This window comes from Sceloporus occidentalis, unplaced genomic scaffold (genome assembly GCF_023333645.1).
Source record: "Sceloporus occidentalis isolate IW3139 unplaced genomic scaffold, rSceOcc1.0.p SCAF_2, whole genome shotgun sequence".
In the NCBI taxonomy this organism is placed as follows: Eukaryota; Metazoa; Chordata; class Lepidosauria; order Squamata; family Phrynosomatidae; genus Sceloporus; species Sceloporus occidentalis.
Window position 1 is genome coordinate 99,040,968 of NW_028316982.1, and position 24,529 is coordinate 99,065,496.

The 24,529-nt window shown below is 43.5% G+C and overlaps 2 protein-coding genes and 1 pseudogene across 8 annotated transcripts in view; 1 reads left to right on the forward strand and 2 right to left on the reverse strand.

The window, feature by feature from the left end:
• The window catches only part of ANAPC16 (anaphase promoting complex subunit 16), a 30,320-nt gene extending 25,166 nt beyond the window's left edge, over window positions 1-5,154 (reverse strand). For all 4 annotated transcript variants that reach the window (XM_089510410.1, XM_089510408.1, XM_089510406.1 and 1 more), the window contains exon 1: window positions 4,968-5,154. The gene's annotated coding sequence lies outside the window, so the exon portion shown is untranslated. The remainder of the gene's footprint in view (window positions 1-4,967) is intronic.
• LOC149318756 (U6 spliceosomal RNA) lies at window positions 3,453-3,528 on the reverse strand (annotated as a pseudogene).
• The window catches only part of LOC149318757 (activating signal cointegrator 1 complex subunit 1-like), a 90,567-nt gene continuing 70,924 nt past the window's right edge, over window positions 4,887-24,529 (forward strand). The window contains exons 1-5 of one of the 4 annotated variants that reach the window (XM_089510403.1): window positions 4,887-5,025; window positions 10,052-10,190; window positions 19,632-19,731; window positions 20,299-20,396; window positions 23,089-23,267. In XM_089510403.1, coding sequence (XP_089366529.1) covers window positions 10,082-10,190; window positions 19,632-19,731; window positions 20,299-20,396; window positions 23,089-23,267 — 486 coding nt within the window. In that variant the 5' untranslated portion in view covers window positions 4,887-5,025; window positions 10,052-10,081. Of the gene's footprint in view, window positions 5,026-7,884; window positions 9,018-10,051; window positions 10,191-19,631; window positions 19,732-20,298; window positions 20,397-23,088; window positions 23,268-24,529 lie in introns of those variants that run through there. The other 3 variants (XM_089510402.1, XM_089510404.1, XM_089510405.1) reach the window with 3 other exon arrangements.

A 24,529-nucleotide genomic window follows, 5' to 3' on the forward strand; every position in this document is an offset into this window, starting at 1 on the left:
TCATTTATCTTGATGATACACGAAATTTAAAATTCAGTTAAAGTAATTTGTGAAAGTGGTTTGCTCTTCTTCAATAACAGCAACAAAACAGGATTTGATCAACAAAGCTATTAGTCTGCTATCCCCATCACATTTTTTGTGTTAAAATACTGGAGGAATCTTAGAACTGTTATGATTCTCGCCTTATGGTAAATAAAATGTAAGTGTTTGGATCTTTATTATTATGCCAAACTATAAAAAATAAATTAACAAAAAACTCAAGCTGTCCAGAAGCCTTTATTATCCTATTCTATTAAACTGCTCCCACAACATAGAGAAATTGTATTTTAAGCTGTTAATGTACTACATTATACACACAAGCACAATTAAAGCTATACAATTATGTGCAAAGGGTATATTCATCATTATGAACCATGCTGCTCATTTCACAGGCACACTCCAATGACTATCTGATCAATGGCATAGCATGGCGCCTGAATGTTTGTTAGGGGAAATGCATCTTTCAACAGCTTACCACAGTGTGAACAGTATATTTACTCAATCTACGAAAACTTTTTTTGAGCTTGTACCTTGTGTTGTTCTAGCCATAAGCCAGAATAGCTATCAATAGTCAAGCAAACAAGCTTTACTGGGTGCTTATAAACAAGCTGAAGATACTGCAGACTTCTTTTTGCAAAGGCTTCAGTATTTACATGCCAACATGCCATCAGTAAAACCTGTTCACTAATTCTGATATACACAGTGGAAAAAACAAATCTATAATCTCCTTAAGAATATGGACTGGAAAGGATGTATTTTGGTATTTTGGTACTCTCTTTCTCTCTGGACAAGTTTGGGTGGCTCAATCAGCCATCTGCTGCTATACCTGCCCACTGCTACACCCACAACTTCCTTCCACCAACTTTCTGTAAACCAGATTGTGCTTACATTTAAAAAGTCCCAACTGGAATCAGAGCCACTGCAGACGTTAGGCTAAAGGCCATTTAGGATCTTTATGAAAGCTAATTCCAGAAAAGCAAACCTGTAAACGCATCCTGCTGGGAGAAAAAACAACAACAACCTAAGATATTCTGTGTGGTTCTTTAAACATTAACAAAGTCACTGTGCCAATTGTGAACTTTTACACTACACCCCAGTGCACATTTCCTAGAAAGTTACTCTCCTAGAAATCGGCAGGACTTGGTACCAAGTGAACCTGTTTCACACTGCATTACTAATACTGCTGCTTCTATAAAGCAAGTGTACAGTCACAGTAACACAGTATACAAGTTCAGTCATTTTAATATGGAAGCATGAGGCCAAGAGTTTGCAGCAGATGGAACTCTAGGTGTGTATCGCTGCCACAGTCTGGGCAAAGGGAGGAACTACAGGGAAACCCATGGGGAAGCCGCAGCAGCCACATGATACTCCATGACCTGTAAAAACTCATCAGTCAGACCTATTGTTGGCTTTCAACAACAGAACAATACACAGATTAACAGATAAATCACTTACTCTCAACCAACAGTATATATACCCCCCTCTTCTCCATGCCATCATTCTCTGAAGATGCCAGCCACAGCTGCTGGTGAAATGTCAGGAATAAACTGTTCTAGAACACAGCCTCATAGTCTGAAAAACCCACAAAAAACTATCACCATCTCCTTTCATGTGTGGAAATGTTAATTACTAGATCCTGGATCCCTGTAACTGTCTATTGCAATCCATTGATCAATATTGTATTTTATATCTGAACACTAACTGCTGGAAGGTAGAGTGAAGGGAAGGACCATTATCATTAGTACAGCAAATAATTTCATAATTTTTTCATCAGATCTACATATTTTATTTACTAAACATTAATAAGAATTATCCAGTGCAGGGTTTGTGCATGGGCCTTATGCTACCTCAGCTCTTATAAGTGTCAGCCTGTCAGACCTCTATAGACTGTAAACTGCAAAAGTGTTGTAAGCAGTCTTGAACCCCAAATCAAGAAAATGTGGGATACAAAGAATTATCATCATCATCTACTAAGCCTACAGGTGCATTGCAAGGTAGTAATTTAATGTTGGCATTCAAGTCAACATAGGGTTGCCATAACCCGGTTGCAACCGGGTTTTTCCCAGTTTTGGCGGCACCTGCCCGGTCACGGCACGGGTGCCGCCAAAAATCGGGAAAAGCCCGGTTGCAGCGGGGTTGCTAGGCAACCCTGGGGCCTCGCTGCCCTCCTCCTCCTCCACCGCGCATGGCCGCGCGGAGGAAGAGGAGGGCAGCGAGGCCTGGGGCGGAGGAGGCTGCAGGGAGGCGGCGCCTCTTGGGCGCAGCCGCGCCAACCTCCCCGCCTCCCTGCAGCCTGCTCCCCTCCTTCCTGGTCCCTGCGGGGGCCAGGAAGGAGGCGAGGCCCCGATCCTGGCCTCCGATCGCGGCGAGGCCCGGGGCCCAGGCGGGGAGGGAAAGCCTCCTTAAGTGGAGGCTTTCCCTTGCCGCTTGGCCTCCGCTCCCCGCCGCGATCGCATGGGAAATGTAGGACATAATTTTCAAATGTAGGACACATTTCTGTGTGTGTCCTACATTTGAAAATTTTGTCCTACATTTTTCCCGGTTTGGAGGTCCGGCGCTATGGCAACCCTAAGTCAACAAGACGTGGCTGTTGCATTAGAAGACCCAGTAGGCCACATTTCCAAGACACAAATGTGTATATGATTTGCACAATATCAATTTATATGCAAATTCAGGCCAGGGGGAAAAACTGGCTTCTGTTCAAATGATATGGTAATCAAAAAGTGTGGTAAGCCTCGAAATATACTTTTAAATTTGTAATCAAGTACACAGCCTTTTTCGTGGAAAGCTTAGCCGGTTCACAGGTGGAGCACAACATTATGTAGGACTGAGCCACACTTAAGCAAGGCAGGCTGTAGATTGAACAAAACTATTGTTTGCCTCCTGCTTTTAAATTCTCATCATGTGTTTTGATTTCAAACGGAAAACACAAAATGACAAGAACATCTGTTTCAAGAAATAGTGAGAATTGGAAGACAGGTTGTAGCTCTACTTGTCAAACTGAAAGCCTGCGACAAAGAAAATGAAAGCAATTGTTAAGATGCAGCACGCAAAGTCTCAGAGGAGGGATAACGTAAGTCCTCTGTACCTCAACCAGAATTAAATACAACAGCACCTCAAACATGTCTTATCAAACATCTTGTGATAAAAGATGCAGCTCCTATCTTCCTACATCTGGACTTAATGGTCTGGTGGGACAGAAAACTCAGAGCAGTTTTTCCTTCCTCCTGTCTAGGCGAATCTTGAGGCAATGCAGCAGATAGGACCATCAAGAATGGATTTGGCCCCTGGTGAAAATGTGAAGGGGAGGTTTCCCCTCATTCCTTCAAGGTGCCTCAAATATATATATACAGTGTTGGCAACACAGTCACTGCCACCACAACTAGCACCTTCCCCCAGTCACCTGCCAAACTTCATCCGTGCGCAGGGGCCATGCTAATCTTCTCTGTATCTTTCCAATTTTAGAATATGTGCTGCCAAAGCGAGCACACCTGCCAAAGTTCATCTTTTGACCCAGTCCCAGAAGCTTCCTCCTCCCATGCCATATTCCCCTCAGCAGCCAATCTAAGCCACGAGATGTTCATGCGCTGCTTTCAGAAGTAGTGCACTTGACAAAGAACTGGAAGAACGGCTTGTCCAGGTTGTGCAGTTGGAGGCTCTGCTCCTGTTCCTTCTCTTCCAGCCACAGTGGGTTGATTCCCTCTGGAGCTGTGTTTCCAGCCACCACCAACATTGTTAGAGATCCTGCATTTACTTGCGGCTTCTTCTGACACTGCCTACCTGCCTGCCACTCTCTTTCATTCCCTTCCGTTTGCTGGCTGGTGCTTCTGTATCTCATTGCTCGCTCTGTAGCTTCTTTTCCTTCAACTGGATTGCTGTCCTGGTCTATCTTGCAGCAAAGGCAGAGAAGCTAAAAATCCTCCTCATACCATCTTAACTAAGAATGAAACAAGGAAATGCAGGCATCTTACTAACATCTCCAATTTCCCCCATTTGGTATGTAACATCTTGCCTGATGAAGAAGCCAGTGGAGCTTCGAAAGCTTGCAACAAGTATATTGTGCGTTTCGGTTGGCCAGTAAAGGTAGCACTGTTGGGTGGGTTTTTGTTTGAATTAGCTAAAAGTCTGTTATATTTTGTAATACGTAATTTTATATTTCATTATTATTATTATTATTACGGAATTCACTTATTTTACAGTGGATGTCAAAAAGAATCAGTGAATGATACTACCAAGAAAGAACGTGCGCCTTTTAATGAAGTGGGGGCCCTCCTTTTCCAGGATGCGTCCTCCGTTCCAGCCTTCTGTCCAGGAGGAATTTTGAAACGTCCTCCATCTTGAGCATGACTAAGCAGCATGGGTCCACATTTCCAGGAGTGTCTTTAGCTTTTATTTGGGCATGCCCTTTTGTGGCGCCTCATCCTCCTGTGCAGTGAAGAGGACACCTCCCTAAACTGTTCTCTGTAAGGGGTTTTGGACTTCAGCTCCCAGAATCCCAAGCTATTGGCCAACGCAGCCGAGGCTTCTGGGAGCTGAAGTCCAAAATCTTTTAAAGGACGCAGTTTGGAGAGCAAACTAAGGTCCAAAACACATTGCAGACATAATCCAGTTTAAGACTGCTTTAACTGCCTTGGCTCAATGCTAGGGAATTCTGGGAACTGTAGTTTTGTGAGGCATTCAGCCTTCTCTGTCTGGTGCCACAATAAACTACAATTCCCAAGATTCCCTAGCACTGAGCCAAGGCAGTTAAAGCAGCCTCAATCTGGGTTATATTCTGCAGCGTGTTTTGGACCTAACTAAACTCTTGCTCTACTGCGCATGCGCCATGGCGGGCGAAGGCACCCAACTGCGCATGCGCGCAGCCAACGAGAGGCGTAGAGGCCCGCGATCATCAACCAAGGCCCTACTACGCCGTAACGACGACTCACCCGTAGCGGGGCAGGGATCACCTGCCACGGACTCTCGGGCGGGTCTCGCGATACTCGGGTAAGCGACGCGTCGGGGGCTCCCCCGCTGCCTTTCACCGCCGTCTCATGTTTACTTTAGGTCTGCTTTCCGCTCACTGCGAGGGGGAGGGGGGAAGCGCTGGGAGGACGACTGCTCCAGGAGACGTGCGCGTCTCCACGAGGCGCGCGGGGGCGAGCACGTCGCAATGAGAGTCGTGGTGGGGGCGGGGCGGGGCGGGGCGGGGCGGGGAGCGCGAGCCTGGACCGTTGGGAACCATGGCAACGGAGTGACAGCTGGGCCTGGGGCCTAAAGGCCTCAGCTGAGGAGGAGAGAAAAACAAAGTGGAATAAAATGACAACACAGTTAAAACACAAACGTTACATAAAACACACACATTTAAGCTGCGTTCTTATAAATGACTGATTATTGATTATTTTAAACCCAGAATTTTAACCAGAAATCAGCAGGAAGGCCAAGGAGTCATGACTGAAAAGGAAACATCATTATTATTATTATTATTATTATTAGCTGCAGCGTTGCTCAGCCCATTAGGAAATTCATATTCCAAATTAGTGGGAACCCCGAATTCAAAGTGAACCCAAGCTTTTATAGCATTTGGAACAAAGGAAACCACAAATCACATTTCCAAATTGTTTATGTTCCGAAAAACAGATCGTTTGACGTGAACCTTTGTTCTTAGTATATTTCAGCACTATAACGTTCAGCTCCTGAGCATTAGTAAAATTCTGAATTTTAACCATTCTATCACATGTTGTTACACGTATTCAGAGAGCTACACCATATTTATATTACAAGATGTGGTAGAATGATAACTAAATATAACGTTCATGTTTAAAATTCATGGCTCTGGAGGCCAGGGTTTGATCCCTGGCTCAGCCATGGAAACCTTTAATGAGTGACAATGGGCAATAAGTCACATTCTCTCAGCCTCAGACGACAGCCAAGGCAAACCTCCTATGAACAAATCCTGACAAGAAAACCCCCATGATAGGTTCACCTTAGGGTCACCATAAGTCAGAAATGATCTGAAGACGCACAATGCACACACACACACACACACACATTTATTTATTTATTTATTTGTTTCACTTATATTCTGCCTTTCTCCCCAGAGGGATCCAAGGCGGTCCACAGATAAAAACCTTTAAATTGGTTATAAAATTCAAACAGTTAAAACGTTTCTACATAAAAATCACATAAAACATACACAATACAAAATATTATAGATATAAATATATACATGTATCCTAAACTCTGCTTTTGAGTTGCCTGCCGTAAAGACTGAGTTTGAAAAACTAGCCTTTCTCAGGCAGTAAATGACCTGTTGAAAGTAATACAATATGATAATATATTATATGATATATATATATATATACACATATATATTAATAATATATAATATAATATATAACCTCATATATAAGTGGAGGGCAAGTTTTGGGGCCAAAATAATGGATTTTGTTATGAGCCGTGGATAAGTCGAGGGTAAAACTTAGGCACATATAATCAAGGATGTAAAGGATGAAATAAAGGAAATCAATTCCAAAGGACTTACAAAATTCCAGCAGGCATAACTATTTATGCACATATTAAAGGCTGTATGGATGAGAGAGTAGAAGGGGGTCAGTGCTTCCAGGGCAGATTAAACTCTTGCCTTTCACGATATATATATATATATATATATATTGACCCATGGATAAGTCAGCTGAAGTTTTTGGGGTCAATTTTTTAACCTAAATTTCTAGACTTATACATGAGTATGTACAGTAATATAATAATACCAATGTTGTCACTAGGGTTGGTGTCAGCCCCCCCTTGACTTCCTCCTATCCTACGTCATACAGAATCCTTAGCGATGTTTTTTGTACTAATTTACTTATAAATCATAATTCCCATATATCACTAAATGTAACGTTAAATAGTTTTGACATAAACAACTAACAAAATTAAATGTACACCACCTTTATATTATGATGTCACATGCACAGAATAAATGTGTTTACAGACACCTAGATTCGCATGATTAAACTGAAAATTTGGTAAAATTGGATGTTTTTCAAGAAAAACATTAAATTTTTAAAATTTAATTAAAAATAATATTAAAATTTGAAATTTTAATTTAAAAAAAAATCTGGGGCCTTTCCTTTCTCCTCCCACTGAGCCTCAAACCACCCGCACCATCTCTTCAGCATTTTAAAGGGATGCAGGCGAATGTCACAGCCCATTTCTGCCAAAATGCAGATATCTGAGGAACAGGGGTGTCACACATAGGGTATCACCTGGTGTGGTCCACACACCCCACACCCGCTTGTGACCCCACTGAATAATACTATATTAATATATTAAATATATATGGCTGTGGCTGTCCCGCTTCTCCTCCCCACCTCTGCTCCTGCGACTTCAAATTGCTGAATAAAGAGCTGAAATTCAGCTTGTAAACTTGCCTGTTTTACCATATTGCTTTAAGGGAGCCCAAATTGTGACTCGAAATACAATGTCAGAACTGGAATGTGTGTGGCTTCAAGTCGACTGTCAACTTTATGGCAGTCCCATTAATTTCATAGGGTTTTCTAAGGCAAGGGACCCTCAGAGCTGGTTTTGCTAGTTCCTTTCTCTGCAATATAGCCTACAGCACCAGCGATACATTGGTAGTCTAAACAATACCAATCCTAGTATAACAACAGTCTTGAGACTCACCATTACACCTTTTGTACTTGTACTTGTTATCTGCTGGGGTTTGGTTCTAGGATCCCCCGTGGATAACAAAATCCATGGATGCCCAAGTCCCATTAGATACAGTGTCATGGCAAAATTATGTCCTTTATATAAAATGGAAAATTAACGTTTCCTATTTGGAATTTGTACTTTTAAAAAATATTTTCAAGCCGTGAGTGCTTGAATCCATGGATAAACAAATCTGTGGATAAGGATAGCAAGCAGTGTATAATGCTACTCTGTAATCATATTGTTCGTGTAATGGTCAATTGTATGTATGAGTCTTACTAATATAGAGATGCAATAAAACACATAGAAAAGACATACATTTTATGACAAAGCTCTGTAAAGGGCAGCACAAATAGTATTGGTATCCAATCAATATACAACGTGCATAATAATAATAATGATCTCACCTGAACATGTAATAGAATATGCTCCTCATGAAGTTGCTATATAATTGTGAGTGTCAGACTATTGTTATACCAGGATTGTTGTTATTTTTACATTTATTGTCGAATTCCCAGTTGTTGAGTAGTATGGTCCATAAATGGGTAGTATTCCCATCTAATTATTAACCAGGATTGATCCTAATTATCTTCCAATATCAAACATCTGGTGACTTTAGGGTATTTATGCCCCACTATGTGGTGTGGCAATAGCATTTTATATTTCTATACTGCTTCATAGAGAACTCACCATTCCCTAAGCAGTTTACAATCTGTAAGACAATTGCCTCCAACGAGCTGGGTACTCATTTTACCAATCTACGAAAGGATGGAAGGCTGAGTCAACCTGGAGCCCTGCGGGAATGAACTCACAATGTGGCTGAAGTATCAGCATTTAACCACTGTGCCTCCAGGGCTCTGTAGTGGTATAGTGGTTTGACCATTGGACTATGACTCTGGAGAGAGGTTCAAATCCTGGCTCTGCCATGGGTGACCATGGCCAAGTCACACTCGGCTTCAGAGGATGGCAATGGCAAGCCTGCTCTGAAGAATCTTGCCAATCCAATGAAAGATTTGCCTTAGGATCGCCAAAAGTCGGAAATGGCTTGAAGCTACACAACAACAAATCAAGTCTGAGCGCTCCCTGCAAGCCAAGATGAGCAAACTGAGACTGTTCTATTTTGGACATATTATGAGAGGAGATGAATCTCTAGAAATGAGGAAGACTGCACTGCAGATGTACAGACTCAATTAAGAAAGCCTCAGCCCCCAGTCTGCAAGACCTATCTGGGACAGTGGATGACAGGCCAACTTGGAGGTCTCTCATTCATCTGGTCACCATAAGTGGTAGTTATCAAAACTACTACAGCCTGCTGTGTAATAAGTGTAGAGACTAATTTGTTTTGTTTATGTTCTGCTTTTCCTCCAGTGAGAGCAAAGTGGCATACGGATCTCTCACCAAAACAACTTGTGAGATATGCCGCCTTGAGATCGAGTGTGACTGACTGACTGGTCAACTCAGTCATCCACTGAGTTTCATGGCCAAATGAGGACTGAAACCTAGATTTTCCCAGTCCTACACTATACCACTCTAATATGCTGTTAGAAGATTAGCTGTGGTCACGTTACTGTGATACAGTTGTACAGATAAGCAGATTTGGGCTAGTGGAGTTTCTCACCACTGCATGAAACTGGTATCTGTTAATTGTTGTTGTTCTGTAAAAACTGTTGAAATCACTAGAACTCTGACCCCTTTCACATCTAGTCACCCTACAATGCAATCTAGTTTTCCAGTTTTTATTTTCCCATGTCCTAAGCTTGCTGTGGACAAGTAGCTGGAGGACAGCTAACTCTATCTTGCTCAGTTTCTGAGTTTTCCAGAGGCTGACCACTCTTGGAGATGGTGCTCTGTCAAATGCAGCATAATAACTTCTTGTTATTGTGAGAAGTATATGACTGAAAAGAGTCTTTAGAAGAGCCTGCTGGATCAGAACAAAGGCCTGTCATCTAGCATGCTGTTTTTTCATAGTGTCTGATCAGATGCTTTAATTCTGGCTGCATCTGCACTGCAGAAATAATCCAATTTGACACCATTTTAACTATCATGGAATTCTGGGTTTTGTAGTTTTGTGAGATATTTAGCTGTCTCTGTCAAACAATTCTGGTGCCACAACAAACTACAAATCCCAGAAATCCATAGGATGGAGCCATGGACGTTAAAGTGGGGTCAAACTGGATTATTACTGCAGTGCAGATGCAGCCTCTGTTTGGCTAATGCTTCAAATGAAGCAGAAATGTACTGATTATACTGTAATGACTTGCAAACAAATAGGAATGCAAGGAATACCTTTCCGGTGGAAAAATTTATTTTCTTCCTTCAGCAGAGTGCAACTGTTGGATGGGAAAGCACAATGGAAGTTTTGCGGCCAACACTCATAAGAATTGGGGGACGAATTTACAGGAAAACCCATGTTAGAGAACAAGCCCATCAACAGGAAGAGGAGGAAGACTTCTATGCAGGTATCATGTTAGTCAACTGAGTTCCATCTACTGGGTCCTTGTATTATTTATTTGTTTATTTATTTACAGTATTTATATTCAGCCCTGAAGGCTCACAGAGCAGCTTACAATTATCATGATTTTTAATTAGACAGGTCTCTGCCCTCAGGCTTACAATCTAAAAAAGACACGACACAAAAGGAGAAGGGAATGGTGGTGGGGAAGGGATCAGGTTCTTCTGTCCCTCTAAGGCCAAGGCAGATGGACTGGAGGGAGGGCTCGGCTTCTTAAAGCAATCTCAAATTAGATTATTTCTACAGTGGACCTAAATCTCAGTATACTTAATACTGGTGGGAGAATCAATGGACAGACAAGACAGGTGATCCGGGTCAGTCGTAAGGCAGATCAGAGAACAGGGATTCAGCCTGTGATAGATGGGGTTATACTCTCCCTGAAATCTCAGGCTTGCAGCGTGGGTGTGCTCACGGACTCCACTCTGAGCCTGGATGCCCAGGTTTCAGCTGTGGCCAGGACTGCATTTGGACAGTTAAAACTAGTGCGCCAGCTGCAACTGTTCCTTGAAAAGTTGGATCTGGCTACAGTGACACATTACATCCAGTTTGGACTATTGTAATATGTTCTACATGGGGTTGCCCTTGGAAACTGTTCAGAAACTGCAGTGGGTCCCAAATTTTGTGGCTATGCTGTTGACTGGAGCTGGCTACAGGGATCATGTCACTCCCCTGCTGAAACAGCTACACTGGCTACTGGTCCATTTCCAGGCAGAATTCAAGATGCTGGTTTTTACCTTTAAAGCCCTAAACAGCTTGGCTCTAGACTATCTGAAGGACTGTATCTCCCTATACAAGCCATCCTGGGCATTAAGATCAGCAGGAGATGGCTTTCTCTCAGTCCCACCACCTTCACAGGTGCAGTTAGTAAGGACTTGGGAGAGAGCTTTCTCCATCGCTGCTCCCAGACTGTGGAACTCCCTGCCACAGGAAGCTAGGTCGGCCCCCTCCCTGCTCTCTTTCAGCCAACAGCTGAAGACATTTTTATTTAGGCAGGCATTTGGTGGGTGAATTTTCTTTGAATAGTGGTGTGCTGTTTTACTGTTTTAATGGTTTTTACTGTTTGTAATTATGCTATTTTAACCTACAGGTATATTTTATGGCTGGTGGTATTATTTCTTAACTTTGTAATTATGTTTTAACTCTGTCTTTTTATAATATTGTAACCCGCCTTGAATACCATTGTGGGAGAAAGGCAGGATATAAATCCTAGAAATAAATTAAAAAATGACCAGAAGGATTATAAATTTCTATTTTCATTTCCTGTTATCTCCAATAAAGAAAAATGGATGGAAAGATTGCCTGTTTGGGTGACCTCTGCCAGTCAGTGTAGACTGGATGTGGGTAGTTATGACCCTCCATATATTTCTTGTCTACAGCTCTGTCAGTCCTATCTAACATAACCAAGATGAACTATTATAGGAGTTAGAATAAAAATATCTGGAGAACTGCAGTTGCCCACCCCTATAGACAGTACTGGGCCTGTTGAATTGTAGATTTGATTTAGTACAAGGATAAAGATCCATTTATACTCCGTGTTATACACAGGGAGAATAATTTTTTGTGTGTTCTTTGTCTTGATATGATGTTCTCATGCTTATTTATCACCTTTTCCAGCTAAAGCAACAGGTCACCTTTCTCTGGCTCCTCTGGAACTGTATTTAGTTAATTTGTTTTCTTCCAAAAGGCAATTGTCATCACTGACATCACTGTCTTAACTCACAGTTTGCAGAGAAATTTAACAGGGTGCTGACAAATGCCAACCTTAGTGAGCGGTAGTGAATAGCTAAATACTAGACATTCTGTTAACTGAGTGGGAGTTAAAGCTCAATAGGCAAAGGCTGCTCGCATGCAGAAGTTAGCTTGCATTCAAAATTGCTGCTCTAGCCACTTTAAGGAAGATAATCCCTAGCATTAGGAAGAGCGTAAGCCTCTTGTCCCTTGGTGAGAATGGCAGAGGATTGGGCATCACATGTTGTGCAGCAATGCAGATCATCTCTCTTGCCCAGAAAGAAGTGATTATAAAGAAGAGTTATATATAATGCTTCCAGGATGCCACTTCACTGGTGAAGTGAAATAACATCCTTTTGTCTCAGACCTTCTTGGCAATATTTGGGGTAATGGGAAGCAGGTGTCTCCCTACCTCTTATTTATGACAAGAGGCTACAGTTAGAACAGAATATGGAGAAACAGAATGGTTCCAAATTGACAAAGGGATCATGCAAGGCTGCATTCTATCATCCCATCTTTTCAACTTGTATGCAGAAAATATCATAAGAAGAACAGGATTAGACTCAGAAAAAGGAGAAGTGAAAATAAGAGGAAGGAACATTAACAATCTAAGATATGCAGATGACACCATTCTACTTGCAGAAAATATCACAGACTTGGAACAATTATTAAAGAAGGTCAAAAAAGAAAATGCAAAGGCAGGCTTAATGCTGAACATAAAGAAAACAAAAAAATATTGGCCATGGAGGATCTACATAAATTCAACCTAGACAATGAGGAAATTGAAATAGTAAAAAAAATCCTATACGTGGGATCAAACATCAATCAGAATGGAGACGGCAGCCAAGAAATCATCAGAAAATTAGAAATGGGAAGGGCCCCAATGAAGGAGCTGGAAAGGATCCTAGACTAGATATACAACTAAGCATTAATGTTAAAACCATCCAACCCTTTCTATTCCCATCACCATGTACGGATGTGAGAGCTGGATGGTAAAGAAAGTGGATAAGAAGAAAAGCAACTCATTTGAGATGTGTGCTGGAAAAGAACGCTGAGCATATGGTGGATGGTCAAAAAGACAAGCAAATGGGTTCTTGAACAGACCAAGCTTGAAATTTCCCTGGAAGCTAAGATAATCAAACTGAGACTGTCATACTTTGGCCACATCATGAGAAGGCATGACTCATTTAAAAACACAATAATGCTAGGAAAGCTATAGAAAGAGAGGAAACAGATCAAACCCAAATTATCAAGAACAGATTAAGCCTGGACTATCTATGGAAGCCAGAATGGCTAGACTGAGGCTGTTGTACTTTGGTCACATCAGCGTGGTACAGACTGCCCGAAAATGGCAGTTTGCAGTTGCCCATTTTAACTCCAAAGGGACACTGCAACTGCTAGACCAGGGGTCGGCAACCTACGGCCCGCGGGCCGGATCCGGCCCGCGGGCACTGTAGGAGTGGCCCCAGGCCGACCCTGCCGCCGATTGCCGCCGCTGGCACGCTTCTTCCCCGGCCCTCTGGGCCGGCCTCTGCCTTCCCTGAGGGGCGGGGAAAGCGCTGGGGCCGCCGGTGCTAGCCTTTCCCCGCCCCTCAGAGCCGGCCTCTGCCTGCCCTGAGGGGCGGGGAAAGCGCTGGGGCCGCCGGCGCTCGCCTTTCCCCGCCCCTCAGAACCAGCCTCTGCCTTCCCTGAGGGGCGGGGAAAGCGCTGGGGCCGCCGGCGCTTGCCTTTCCCCGCCCCTCAGAGCCGGACTCTGCCTTCCCTGAGGGGCGGGGAAAGCGCTGGGGCCGCCGGCGCTCGCCTTTCCCCGCCCCCCAGAGCTGGCCTCTGCCTTCCCTGAGGGGCGGGGGAAAGCGCTGGGGCCGCCGGCGCTCGCCTTCCCCCCCGCCCTGTGGGGAAGCCTTGGCCCTCCCAGAGGGCAGGGAGAGGCAGTGGGGCCGCGGGCCTGGGGAGAGGGAGGCGGGGGTCTGCAGGGGAAGAGGAGGAGGGAGGAAGGAAGGAGCACGAGGAAGAGGGAAGTAAGGAGGAAGAAGGAGGAGGGAGGGAGGAAGGAGGAAGAAGAAGAGGAGGAAGAAGCAGGAAGGAAAGAGCAGGAGGAGGGAGGGAGGGAGGAGGAAGGAAGGAGGAGGAGGAGGAGGAAGAAGACATGCAGTCTTTCTGAAGCTGAGACAGTGTGACTTTGCAAAGTGCATTTCTGTGTATTTTCTGTGCTTTCAGTACTAAAAGATCTGCTTTTACAATGAGAGTGGTAGTGATGATGATGATGATATGTCAGTTTCGGAGACATGCAGTCTTTCTGAAGCTGAGACAGTGTGACTTTGCAAAGTGCATTTCTGTGTATTTTCTGTGCTTTCAGTGCTAAAAGGTCTGCTTTTACAATGAGAGTGGTAGTGATGATGATGATGATATGTCAGTTTCAGAGACATGCAGTCTTTCTGAAGCTGAGACAGTGTGACTTTGCAAAGTGCATTTCTGTGTATTTTCAGTGCTTTTAATGCTAAAAGGTTTGCTTTAACAATGATAGTGGTTTCGGCCGTCCCTTCGGCCGAAAGGGCCCCTTGGAGCCCGTTCAGCCGAAGGAAGGGGCCGAGGAGGAGAGGGCAGGCACACGCCTCCTCCTCCCCGCGGGGCTTTGGCAGCCCTGAGGTGTCCTTCAGAGGACACCTGAGGCCTGGCAGAGCCCCGAGGACAGGAGCAGGGACCGCGCGCCTGTTGTTCTTGCCCCTCACAGGCCCTTACTGGTTCTCTGGGAGGCAGCTGGGGGCCAAGGAAGGGCAGGAGGAGCAGGCGTGCGCCTGTCACCCCCTCTCCCAATCCCCCCCCCCACTTCTAGCTGTCTCTCAGACAGCTGGAGGTCGGGAAAGGGAGCAGAGAAAGCCCCGCCCCAGAGGATGGAAGCTCCGCCCCGGCATGTGGCCCCGCCCCAGAGGGTGGAAGCTTCGCCCCGGCATGTGGCCTCACCCCAGAGGATGGAAGCTCCACCCCTGGCATGTGGCCCCGCCCCCGGAGGGTGGAAGCTCCCCCCACTTCGGCCCCCCAGTTGTCTGAGGGACAGCAACCCGGCCCCCGGCTCAAAAAGGTTGCCTACCCCTGTGCTAGACCGTGCAACATCCCTCCAGAGTAAAAAGGACCCGTTTTTTCCAGGTTCTTTTCCCAGTGCCCTGGTTACGTTGTGAATGCCCCAATGGCGCACTCATGATGTAACAAATGCACCGCAGTGTGAAGGTGCTATGCGTCCATCACGTAAAGATGGTGGCCTACATGTGGATGGGAGGCTGCCATTAGTACCCTGCCGCGATGTACTAGAGATAGGGACTGTGCGGTTGGTGCATGGTCCCTAACCCTAGAATCGGCGCCAGCACAACGCATTCGGCCCATTTGTTCCAGGCCATCATGAAGAAAAATGAATTATTAGAAAAGGCAGTGATGCTAAGAAAGGTGAAAGGCAGCAGAAAGAGAGGAAGACTGCACACTAAATGGATGGACTGCAAGAATGTACAGAACCTAAGCAGAGCAGTGGAGGGCTTGGAGATGCCTCATCCCTAGGATCACCTTGGGTTGGGGTCGATTTGAGGACAGTTAACAACAATACAAAAACCTATAGTCTCACTGCTTCACTGATGTGGGTCTCACTAGTTGCAACAGTTTTAGTCTAGTTTGCCACAGATGCTTTAAGTGATATATTTAGCTGGACTTCCTTGAAAATGGGTTTGTGTGGTAAAAAAAATTAACTATTCCTTATAGTTTGGAACTGGGAGCTTGAAGCATATTCTTACAAAAATTTAAAAGAATGTTCAGCTTATTTTTTCTGTGCTTGTATATAAGAAAATCTTCCAGTAAATGACTCTTGTTTATTAACCTTGGTTAGTCTTTGACAGATCACAGGATATTCCATGTCAGTAGTATAGAAGCTTGCCTCAGTTAACAACGCCTCTGATAAAGAAGCTCCTTTTTACGAAGTCAGTTTCTACCTGCCCAGACCCTATTTTTCTCTTCACTCTCTGTCTAGCTGAAATTTTTAAAGCAGTATCAGCATTGGGAAAATGGTGAAGGAGGGCTAGAGAACCACAGACTTCCAGTGTCAAGCTACAGTAGTGTGCCTGTAGCAAACAAAGCAATAAAGCTTGAGGTGGGAAAGAATGGGATTCTGTTCTAGTGGATCCTAGTGCAGCTGTGTGTGCCTGCCTGCAACAGGTAAGGCAAATAGCAGTTGCCTCCAGAATCCTTCACTGAGCATGTGGGAGCAAAACAGAGGGGAGAAGGAAGAGCAGATAAACCTGTTTTGCTAGCTATGTTTCACATGTTAAAGAAGCATAGATCTATATGTTGGATCACTGAAATGGAAATCATGAAAACTCGAGGCTGGTGAACGATGCATTGTTGAAGAATCTTATAAGTGCTCTCTAGAAAATTAAAAATGTTTCTGCTTACTTATGCAAGGCTTACTTGACCTGGCTGTTTCATTTCACATGCATATTTTGTTAGCTTTCGATAAAATGTTTGCTGAAACATGTTGAATTGCATTTCTTTTCTGTGGTATACAAAACTATCCCTATTCTTTTCATGTTATTTCTACATCTGGTACCAGATTTTCTGTTAAAAAGCAAAACTCAAGAACACATCAGCTTTTTTAACTGATGTATACCTAGGGTTGCCATAAGTGAGGACCTCCAAACCGGGACAAATGTAGGACAAATGCAGGACAACATTTTCAAATGTAGGACACATTTTTTTTAAAAAATGGAGGACACGCAAAAAAATTGAGGCTTTTTTTAGAAATGTTAATATAAATCCATGTTTCTTAGGCATGATCAAAATGGAGGACATTTTGACATTATTCGTAGACAGATCACGGAAATGTACTTCCCTTTCTGGCCACCCCCCTCTCCCCATTCCAAACAGCACATTTGAGCATTGAACATGGCTTTATTTTAACATTGCCTCTTGCATATTTCAGAGGCTTATTCCACAACCAAACCCTTTGGTCAAGGGACTTTGGTTTTCCTTCATTTTGACTTGTTTTGTCTGTATTCCTCCCCACTAAATAAAGGAGACATGAAATGGAGTTAATGGGTACAAGTTGTTCAACAAAAAAGTCTTGTGAGACTCTGTAGGCAAGAGGTGCACCATGTTAAGAACTGCATTAAGCACACTTAGGCTGCTGCCACACTGCTTTCACTCTCATCACTCCATCCTATGGAATCCTGGGATTTGTAGTTTGTTGTGGTGCCAAGGCTGGGCTTTGAAATCTCAGGCATAAGAGAGGCAAAAGGCTTGGGCTGCATCTACACTGGAGAAATAATCTGGTTTGAGACCACTTTAACTGTCTTGCCTGAATGCTATGGAATTCTGGGAATGGTGGTTTGTTCCAGCACCACAGCAGAATGGCAGTTAACCCTTGGACCAAGGTGACCAATGCCCTCACCCCAAAATGTAGGGCACCCAAGCAAAAAAATGTAGGACATGGCCAAAAATAAAAGCTAAAAACACCCATGTAATTATAAATCCATGCTTCTTAGCCATGATCCAAATGGAGGACATGTCCTGGAAAAGGAGGAGGATGCCTGGTCACCTTGTCTCTGGTCCAAAACACACTGCAGAAATAAAACAATGCTGGACTGAAATGCCCAGAGTTCCTCACCAAAGCTGCATCCACACTGAGGAAATAATCCAGTTTGAGAGTGACTTAACTGTCCTGGGTTAGTGCTGGGGAATGCTGGGAATTGTAGTACATTGTGGCCCCAGAGCTATCTCTGACAGGGAGTCCCATAACCCTCCAAACGTAGTTGAACTGCAGTGCCCAGAATTCCTCCCCAGGTGAATCCACACTGAGGAAATGGTCCAGTTTGAGACTGCTCAGTGCTGGGGAATCCTGGGAATTGTAGTCTATTGTGGCCTCAGAGCCATCAGTGACAGAGAAGTCTCAATGTCTCCCAAACACTAGCATTCCCAGGATTATTATTCCTGCAGTGTGTGAGAGAGATATAAAAGCTAGGGACTGGATTCATTTGGAGGATCTCTGTGTCCAAAACACACTGCTTGGACTGCCAGGGCTCAGTGCTATGGAATCCTGGGAATTGTAGCTGATTGTGGCACCAGAGCTCTCTGACAGAGAAGGCCAAATGCCTCACAGACCCCAGAATTCCAGAGCATTGAGCTTTGGCAGTTAAAGGGGTCTCAAAGTGCAGAGGGGGGGGGGAGAGAGAAAAGCCAGGGAGTGTGAATGAGCTCTGAGAGGAGGAGGAGGAGGAGAAGGAGGAGGGAGGGAGCCAAGAGAAGTGGCCAGGACCACCAGAGGAGCCCCTGCTTTTCCTCATCATCGCAGCCTTCTCACTGCTGGCAAGAGGCTCTGCCCCCAGCCAGGCAACGCCTCCATTCAGTCTCCTTTTGTCAAAAGAGCTCTGGTGCCACAAGAAACTACAATTCCCAGAATCCCATAGCACTGAGCCATGGATGTTTAAAGGGGGGGGGGGTCAAACTATTTCTGCAGCCTTTCGCTATCCCAAAGCCCTTCCTATTTACAAGCAAGGCAAAATCTCTTCCTTCCAAGCCCTTGAAAACCAACCCAAGTGGAGGGGGGCTGATTGCTTCTTTCCCATTGGTCAGCTTTGGGAGAAATTTGCATATTACAAGGAAAGGTGTTTAGGGCCTCAAAAACGACCCTGTGATAAAGAATTACAACAATACTGAGTGCTATACATTTAAAAGATGAGGCATTTAGACTCCCAGGGAAACAGGAACGATTGATGGCCTTTTTTTCTTTGCTCACTGTAACCTGAAAGTACAGTAATGCCTTTTGCAGGGTATATATACTAAGTGGGCTGGCAATAGCTCTGAGTGGCAGATGTCTTTAAGACCTGCTCTCTAGGCTTAAGGCAGGCAGGGAGGCGGGAAGGGTGGCACACAGCCATGGGGAGGGGTGGAGCTGCCTCCAGGGCCTTGCTGGGGGGGGAGGTCCCGGGGGAGGGGCCAAACCAGGGCGGGACCGTGTGGCCCCACACCAAACCGGGAAAGTCCCGCCCCCAGGCGGGATATGGCAAGCCTATGTATACCAGTATTATATATGTAAACATTATACTATAAATTAATATTAAGTTTCTTCAAGACATTATTTCATATCATTTTACTTTAACGTATCTACTGCTCATGTGAGTAGGATAAAACAGAACAGGGGTAAGTAAGCACATGTGGAGGACATTGGGTTGCCTACCACTGGCACAGGATCTCTCATATTTGGCACATTTATTTGTTTATTTATTGGTTTGGGTAGCTGAGAAGGAAAGTTATGGTAACTATTTTTTTTTGAAAAAAAACCAAATTTTTCCTATTGAACAGATAATCCCCCCAAATGGTTAGTTTTCAGGATGTGCATCTGTATTTGCTGCTGCTTTGTATTTTCTTACATTGGCATTTGCATGAGTACAGGAAAACTGACTTCTATGAGACTATATATGCAGGTTATATTCAAGAGAATATTAAAAAAATGCTGTTCACAAGATGTCTAGAAGATGTAAAAGTCAGCATAATTGTTTTAAAAACAAATTGAAATAGGAAAACTGTTGGTGACTGCAAACAGAGCATATTTTCTTTCTTTAGCTTTGAGAACACAAGGTAGTTGGACTGTCCTGAAGTAATTTTCTAATTTACTCCTATTTTCTAGCTCCTGGAGATGGTGCAGATGAACCTTGTGATGCCTTTGTGGTGGAAGAAACAGGAAGAGGTTACCGATGTGCTGTGGACATTCCCAGTCCTCTTTATAAGTGAGTCTATAGCCATTTACAGTGGGCTCTTGGTATCTGCTGGGATTTGTTTCCAGGATGCCACATGGATAGCAGAAGCCATAGATGTTGAAGGCCTATTATATACAGTGGCATAGTAAAATGGTGTCACTTATATAAAATGACAAAATCAAATTTTGCCTTTTGAATTTTTAAAAATAATATTTCCATGCAGTGGTTGGTTGAATCCTTGGATGCAGAATCCATGGATATGGAGTGCCAACTGTATTCAAAATAATTCAGCATGGAAATGCATATTTTCTGCAACAGATGATGCAGTGACTATATTCCTTTATCTGTAATCCAAAATCTGAAATACTCGAAAGACCAAAACATTTTACTGTGTGGCTTTTCTGATGGTTCAGTGTACAAAAACTTTGCTTCATACATTACATTATTTAAAAAAATGTATAAAATTACTTTCAGGCTATTTGTATAAGGTGTATATAAAACATATATTTTGTGTTCAGACTTGGCCCCATCTCCAAGATATTTCATTATGTGCATATATGCAAATATACTTATTCCACACACTCTACGTTTATATAGGTATATAATAGGAAAGAAAGGAGAAACAAAGAAGAAACTAGAGACAGAAACCCGGACCTCTATCAGTATACCCAGTCCTGGTGTTGAAGGAGAAATTGGTGAGTTCTAGTGTTTGTAAAAATGAATGACTTCTCAATTTTTCAGTCTACTTGGGAGACTCCTCTCTCGGTCCCACCACCCTGAAAGATGTATCTGTTGGGAGAGAGTCTTTTAAATGGCAGCCTCCAGGCTCTAGAGCTCCCTTCCCAGAGGGATTAGGTTGGCACCTTCCCTAATCTTTGCAAACAAGTGAAGACCTTTCTATTTTGAAAGGGCTTTGAGGACTGATTGTTTAGGTGGGATGGATCTTGCATGCTGTGTTTTCTTCTTGTTATTTTTCTTGTGCTGTTTTTATAGTTTATGTCTCTAACTGATTTCAATTTTTTTCGTAGTTTAATCACTTTTTAACTTTTAACTATTCTGTGATTTTTTTTGTTTTGTTTTGTTTTTTAATCTGGTGTAACTGCCTTAGGTCCTGAACTGGGAAAAAGAAAAAGGCCGGATTAATAACAGCAGCAGCAGCTTTTCATGAACAGGTTTAAGGATCAGAAGCAGCTTTAGAGCCACATGAAGGAACACATATGGGCTACATTTGTCTGTTGGCCTGATTGCTTGATTCTTAATACAGACCAACTTTTCTAGCAGTTAGTTTGAAATTGGCAGAAAATCAGTTGAAAGGGATTCAGTAACATTGGTGAAGGGAATAGGTGGTGGCATACTTAGGACTTTGAGGGGCACAACTTTGTAACACTATGCTAAGTCATAACATCATGTGATATGAACAATCAGCAATGAGCTACAACAAACCTCAGTCTCACTCTCTGGAGTTGGAAGAAGTTTGGAAACTATCAGTCCTTTTGATTAACTATAGCCTAATAGTCAGACAAACTCAGACAAATTCACTGTGATTGATATTAACTATGGTTAATATAACTACAGTTACAGAAGCTACCATCCCATGAGGGAGACCTGTCAGTACTGTGCTGTAATCAGAGGCAGTGGTACAGTAGACTGAATACAGCAAGGACACTAGATGGCAAGGAGATCCTGGTCTACCTTTTCCTCCATCCCACCCACCTTTAAGAAGATAAAACAGCTCTACTGAGTCATTGAGACAGGGTTGGACTGGCTCTTCTGTCATCTTCAACCAATTTCCATAATTGTGGACACCAGTCCATATCTTCTCAGCGACTGCACTACAGTCTGGTTGACAAAGAGGGCAAGACGTTGGATACAATCTGCAAATTCTGTTCTACAGCTGTCCTATCCTTTTGTATTGCTAACTATGAAGCATGCATGGGAGCCTACCAACAGCTTTTATAGGAGAAGATGTCACCCTTCTTGGACAATCTTCCAGAGGAAGATTGGAAGGTGGCTGCAGTACCTCAAGCTGAAGCACACAGGCTTGCAGCCCAACAAATTAACATGGTCTGTCATGTTGCCAACTATAATAATAATAATAATAAGAAGAAGAAGAAGAAGAAGAAGAAGAAGAAGAAGAAGAAGAAGAAGATTTATTTCTATTCCTCCTTTTCCTAATAGGGAATCAAGGCAGATTACAACAGGTATTAAAACAACAATAGTGGCTGGCACCATTACTGTCTGCTGCCATGCCTGGCTTTGTTCCTCTGGCGTCTCTCGTCAGGCAAGGGCTACCATAGAGGACCTTCCTTTCAGTGAACCAGGTCTGTTTAGTGCTGAAACTGACAACAAGTTGGAGCACACACAAAATATATTCTCAGTGGCTCAGTAAAGTTTGGTTCTTACTATGTTACAGCTACCCTCAAGACCTCATTTCTTGTGTTTGGGACTTCCTCCTAGAGGACCTATACTCAACTGGAAGTGGAAAAGCTCATGCATTTCCTCTTCCATTGTCTACCAAAAAAGACTACTCTGCTTTGAGGTTCAGATCCTAACAGTTCAGAAAGTGTTATAAGGACCCCTCCAGATGGCATCTTTGACTCCAGCACACTCTTCCACCACACCTCTGCAGCTCCCCCTTTTCACGACAGACTGTCCAGATTCCATCAAGCCTAGGCATATATTACCTTGGACCTGTGGTTCCTTGACATTGTGAAGAGAGGGAAAGCTGTTTTTTCTTCTTCTGCATCACATGGCATTCCTTCTCCTAGGGTGGTGGGTAGCTTGCTAATCTCCCATTTGTGTGAGTCACAGAGATGATGAAGAAGCAGAAGAACAGGTTGCCTACTAGTAACTGTGGTTCTTTGAGTGGTCATCTGTAAACTCCCAGAACCCCACACATCTTCCCCTCATTGTGTCCTGCTCTTCCCAGATCTTGGCTTCTGCATCCAGGGAACTGAAGGTTTAGGTGGGAAGTGCTCTGGTAACATATGCAGAGGATGGGAGGGGCTACTGCCAAAATGCTCATTCTTTAGCTTTTAATGGTCCAAAAGATGTACTGTGCAGGCACAGATAACTCATTTGCATATGTTCACAGATGATCATTTGAAGAAGCACAGTTACTTGTTAGCAATCTGTTCTTATTCATGTTATGCTGGAAAGTATCAATAGCTCACTGCTTTGAGTAACCAATCACAAGGGGTAGGGAGTGAAATATTAAGAACTGTAGTCTCATGGTAATGTTGACCTTTATATTTTGTGTAGGTAGTTGCCACCTTGTTACAAACTGGCTTATTAGTACAGTGGAAAAATTTGCTAAAAATTCTTACCTTTCATGGGTGCACATAGCACACTGTCATCAAACATGTCCTGTATTTTGCTTGCTTCCAGTGATCACAGGACAGCACCGGAATGGTATTATTTCAGCTCGAACACGAATTGATGTTCTTGTTGAGACCTTTCGCAAGAAACAGCCCTTCACACACTTTCTGTCATTTGCACTCAACCAAGCTGCAATCCAGGAAAAGTTTCTACAGTTCAAGGAAGAAGTGTTAGAGAAGTGTTCAAATGTAAGTTGCCACAATGATACTAAAAAATTGTTGGAGTTTCTTATTCAGTGTTCAGTGAGCTTTTCTAGACAAAGGCATATTAAATCATCATCATCATCTTCATCATAAATAAAAATTTTATTTATATTTTCCCGCCTCTCCCAAGTGGATTGAGGCGGGATTACAACCTAATATAAAAATACCAATACTAGCACAACACTAAAATACATTATAAATTAACAATTAAAAACAGCATATCAACAAGTCACTGTGGAGTACGATATTCCAATCCTGTTCAAAGGAGTTGGTTCTGTGCATGTTATACAAGATCGGGTAGGTATGCTCGCCGGAAGAAATCCGTCTTAAGTGCCCTCTTAAAGGTCTCCAAGGAGGTAGTAAGACAGATCTCTTCCGGGAGACTATTCCACATTCTTGCAGTGTCTATAGTAAAAGCTCTTTAGGAAGTTGAGGCTAGTCTAGATGTTTTTAATTCCAGCAAATTCTTCCCCGTTGTTCTGAGAGTGCAGGGCGGATTATGTAGGGAGATGCGTTCCTGTAACTCGGGCCCAAGCCATAGGGCTTTAAAGGTAATAACCAACACCTTGTATTGCCCCCGGAAGCAAATTGGTAGCCAGTGAAGATCTTTTAAGATTGGTGTTATATGGTCAAACCTTGAGGAGCCAGTGACCAATCTGGCTGCCACATTTTGTACTAACTGAAGCTTCTGAACTTGGTACAAGAGTAGCCCCATGTAGAGCGCATTACAGAAATCAAGATGAGAGATTACCCGAGCATGTACCATTGCTTCAAGATCCTTTCGGTCCAGGTAAGGGTGTAGTTGGCGTATGAACCGAAGTTGGAACCAAGCACTTCTGGCTGTCACATCTACTTGAGATGACAACTGTAGAGACAGATCCAGGCGTACTCCCAAACTGTGAACTTTGTCCTTTAGGGGGAGTGTGACCCCATCCAGGACAGGTTGACAAATTTCCTTCCCCAGACCTATTGCAAGTACCTCTGTTTTCTCTAGATTCAGTTTCAGTTTGTTTTCCCTTATCCAGCCCATTACTGAATCAAGGCATCCATTCAGAGGAGAAATGCCATCCTTAGTCACTGTAACAATTGGAGGCATAGGCAAACATATTTGGGTGACATCCATGTACTGATAACACTGCGCCCCATGTCTCCGGGAGGTGGGTCTAACAAGGCTAATCTGGAAAGGCCTGTCAGAAGAGATCCATCTTAATGATCCTTCCACAAAAACAATTGGACTTGGAAGGATT